Source organism: Fonticula alba (genome assembly GCF_000388065.1).
Source record: "Fonticula alba strain ATCC 38817 unplaced genomic scaffold supercont2.3, whole genome shotgun sequence".
Taxonomy (NCBI): Eukaryota; order Rotosphaerida; family Fonticulaceae; genus Fonticula; species Fonticula alba.
The window spans coordinates 1,480,527-1,483,561 of record NW_009242973.1 but is presented as its reverse complement, the minus strand read 5'-3'; the positions used below and the strand labels follow the sequence as shown (position 1 = coordinate 1,483,561).

General features: G+C 75.0%; 1 protein-coding gene across 1 annotated transcript in view; it reads left to right on the top strand.

The window, feature by feature from the left end:
• Nucleotides 1-3,028, top strand: part of H696_02117 (hypothetical protein) — a gene marked incomplete at its 5' end in the record, with an annotated part of 7,623 nt that extends 4,595 nt beyond the window's left edge. Inside the window, 2 exons of the mRNA XM_009496014.1 lie at nt 150-1,515; nt 1,717-3,028. Coding sequence (XP_009494289.1) covers nt 150-1,515; nt 1,717-2,970 — 2,620 coding nt within the window. The 3' untranslated portion in view covers nt 2,971-3,028. The remainder of the gene's footprint in view (nt 1-149; nt 1,516-1,716) is intronic.
• Nucleotides 3,029-3,035: the final 7 nt, after the last annotated feature.

Here is a 3,035-nt window from a genome sequence, read left to right as displayed (position 1 = left end):
CGTGTGCGCGTGTATGCGCCCCCCCACCGGCGGCCAGGTGGCGCCCCGGCCGAGTGGCCAACTCTCGCGACCGTCAAGAGCCGGCTCTCCCCCCGGCCGCCAGGGCACCGCCCCCCCCCCCCCCCCGGCCGGGGCGGCGCCCCATGCAGTTTCGACGCCCGGCTGGTGTACCTGCCGGCGTTGGTGGTGTCCCTGGCCGAGGAGCGCATCACCACCGGGCACTATGGGGATTTCGACGGGGCATCGGCCCGGCAATTGCGCCTCCGCGGAGGCCTCCTGCTGGAGGCCATGCTGCGCAGTGTGTGGAAGGCCGGCGGCGATGGGGCTGACAGCCCGGGGGACCGGCTGCTGGCGGCGCTGGCCGGGCACCTGTTCTGGACGCTGGGCGTGGGGCCCGGCCCGGCGCCGGGGCCCCCGGCATCGGCGGAGGCCCTGCACGGGGCCCTGTGCCTGCTGCTGGCCCTGATGCCGCACCTGCTGGCCCGGTATCGGCTGGCCCCGGGGGAGGTGGCCTTCCTGGCGGTGATGGGGTGCGATTCTTTTGCCCCGGGGCTGCTCCGACAGACGGCGGCCCTGCTGCTGGCCGAGGGCCCGGCCGGGGCGGCGATGGCACTGGCTGCGCGTCGGTCGCCAGCCCTTGCGCGGCTTTGGGACCTGGTCCCGGCGCCGGTCCTGGGCCTGGCATGCCGTGTGCTGGAGTTCCTGCAGTTGGCCCCGTCCGAGCCGGTGGCGGGTCCCTTGGCAGGGGCCCAGCAGTTCGAGGACTTTGCTCGGGCGGCCGACTGGCCGGCGTGGGCGGTGCTCGTCGGAGCGGCGGGGATCTTGCGCGCCGGGCGGCCGGCGGCCGAGGCCGCCTCGATCTCCAACCTGACGGCCTTCCTGTGGGGCGCCGGTGACCCGCTGGCGGTCCAGCCACCCGCCCTGGCCACCGAGGAGGAGGAGGAGGAGCAGGAGGAGGGCATCCCGGGCCCGGGGGCCGCGCCATGCCTGGCCCAGGCGGCACCCCTGAGGGCGGCCTTCCCCACTGGGGCCTTTGTGTTGGGGCTGTTTGCGCGGCCGGGGTCCGCCGAGACGCCCGGCGATGAGGCGGCCTTTGCACTGGCCCGACAGGCGGACTCGGTGGCTGTGGCAGCCACTGCGGCGGGGGTCGACCCGCCGGCGGCCGAGAGCTGGTTCGCGCCGGAAGCGGCCCCGGCGTCGGAGGCCGTACGCCTGCTTCGGCGGTTGGCCGACCTGCCGGTGGCCAGCCAGCCGGTGGTGGCCTGCCTCCGTGGGTTGTTGGATGGCTTTTGCAGCGTGGCCCCTGGGTTCGCATCGCCCTACCGCCAGGCGAGCCCGGCACTGGCGCGAGTGGCCCGCGTGGCGCCCGGCTCCTCGCCGGCTGACCTGTGGTCCGTCCTGCCGGCCATGGTGGCCGGATGCTGGCCGGCGGTGTCCCGGCACCTGGCAGCCGACCAGGCCGGCCTTGACCATCGGGTGCTGGCCCGGGCCTTCGGGCTGTTCAGCTCGGCGACGGTACGTGAGCGCCTGCACGCGCTGGTGCCCTTCCACGCGCTTGCGATGCATGTCATCGGGCACTGGCACATCCATGCACGCAGGCGCGCGGGCACGGCCGCGCATCTTCAAGCACACGGCCAGCCGGCCGGCCCTGCCCCCGAGACTGACATGATCGACCCCCGTGCCCCCCCCCCCCCCCCCGGGCCCCGGCATGCACAGGCGACAGCATTGACCAAGCGGAACTTCTATTTCGCCCTCGGGACCATCCTGGCATCGACCGATGCCGCGGGCATCTGCTCGATCCCACTGCCGGAGGCGGTCGGCAATGGCGGCCCGCCGGAGGCCCGACTCGCCCGGCTCCTGGCCCAGGGGCTGATGGATTTCTCCAGCACCCAGACACAGGGCGATGTCGGGTCGTGGGTGCGGGCGGCGGCCGCCGCGGCGGCGATCCCCCTGCTGGACCGGGTACTCGGCGGTGGCCCGACAGTTCCGGAGTCTGTGGCCCCGGCCGCGGCGCAACTGATCCGGGCCCTACTACTGACATGTGTCGACACGGTGGACCGGGTTCGACTGAGTGCCTTGCGGGCTGTGCGGCGCGCCCTGTCCCTGGTGGGGGTGGTTCCGCTGACGGAGGCGCCGGCCGGCCGCGTGCCGGCCGAGGTGCTGACTGCCATCGTGCACCTGCTGGGGGCCCTGGTAGATCGGGTGCCCATTTTGCCGGGAGACCTGGCCGGAGCTGTGGCCGGCGGCCCGGGAGGCGTGCCCGCGCCGGACCTGGCCACTGTGTGGCATCTGGCCGCGCGCGGGGCCATGGTGCGAGCCCTCACCCGGGCGCCGGGGTGCCCAGTTCGCAAGGCGGTGGTCGCGCGCCTGGCCGAGCCGCAGGCCGGGTCCACCCGGACCAGCATCTGGTTGGCGGCGGTCCGGCATCCGGCGGCGACACATGCGTTGGCCGCGGCGGCCTTGACCCCGGACCACCCGGCCAAGACGGTCCCCCTGTTGGGGGATGTACTGGCCGAGCAGCTGGTGCCCGGGGCGAGCCCAGCGAGCCCCTCGGCATGGGCGGAGCTGGCCCAGCGCGGAGCAGCCCTGGCCATGTTGGCCGGGCTGCTGTGGGCGGCCGGCGGCCCGACGGGCCAGGCCCGGGCGTCAGCCTATGTCGGGCGCTGCTTGACGCTGTCGGCCAGCATGCTGCGAGATGGGGACGCCCCGGTGGAGCCCTGCCGGCAGGTGGTGCTTGCCGTGGCGGCGGTGGCCTTGCCGGCGTTTACCACCACCACCACCACCACCCCGGCGGGCATGGTGCCGGAGGGGGATCTGCTCGGCGCGCTGGCCGCCCTGCACCGGGGTCTGCTGGAGGCGGACAGTCACCGGGCCCGGCCGGGCAGTGGCTCGGCTCTGGCAGATGCTTTGGACGAGCGCCGGCGTTTGGCGGACCAGGCAGCCGCTCTGGCCGAGCTGCTCGGTGGCTGACTGGCGGCGCGCGAAGCCGCAGCAGGACGTCCTCGGTGTGGTGGAAGGCGGTGGGCGGGGGGGGG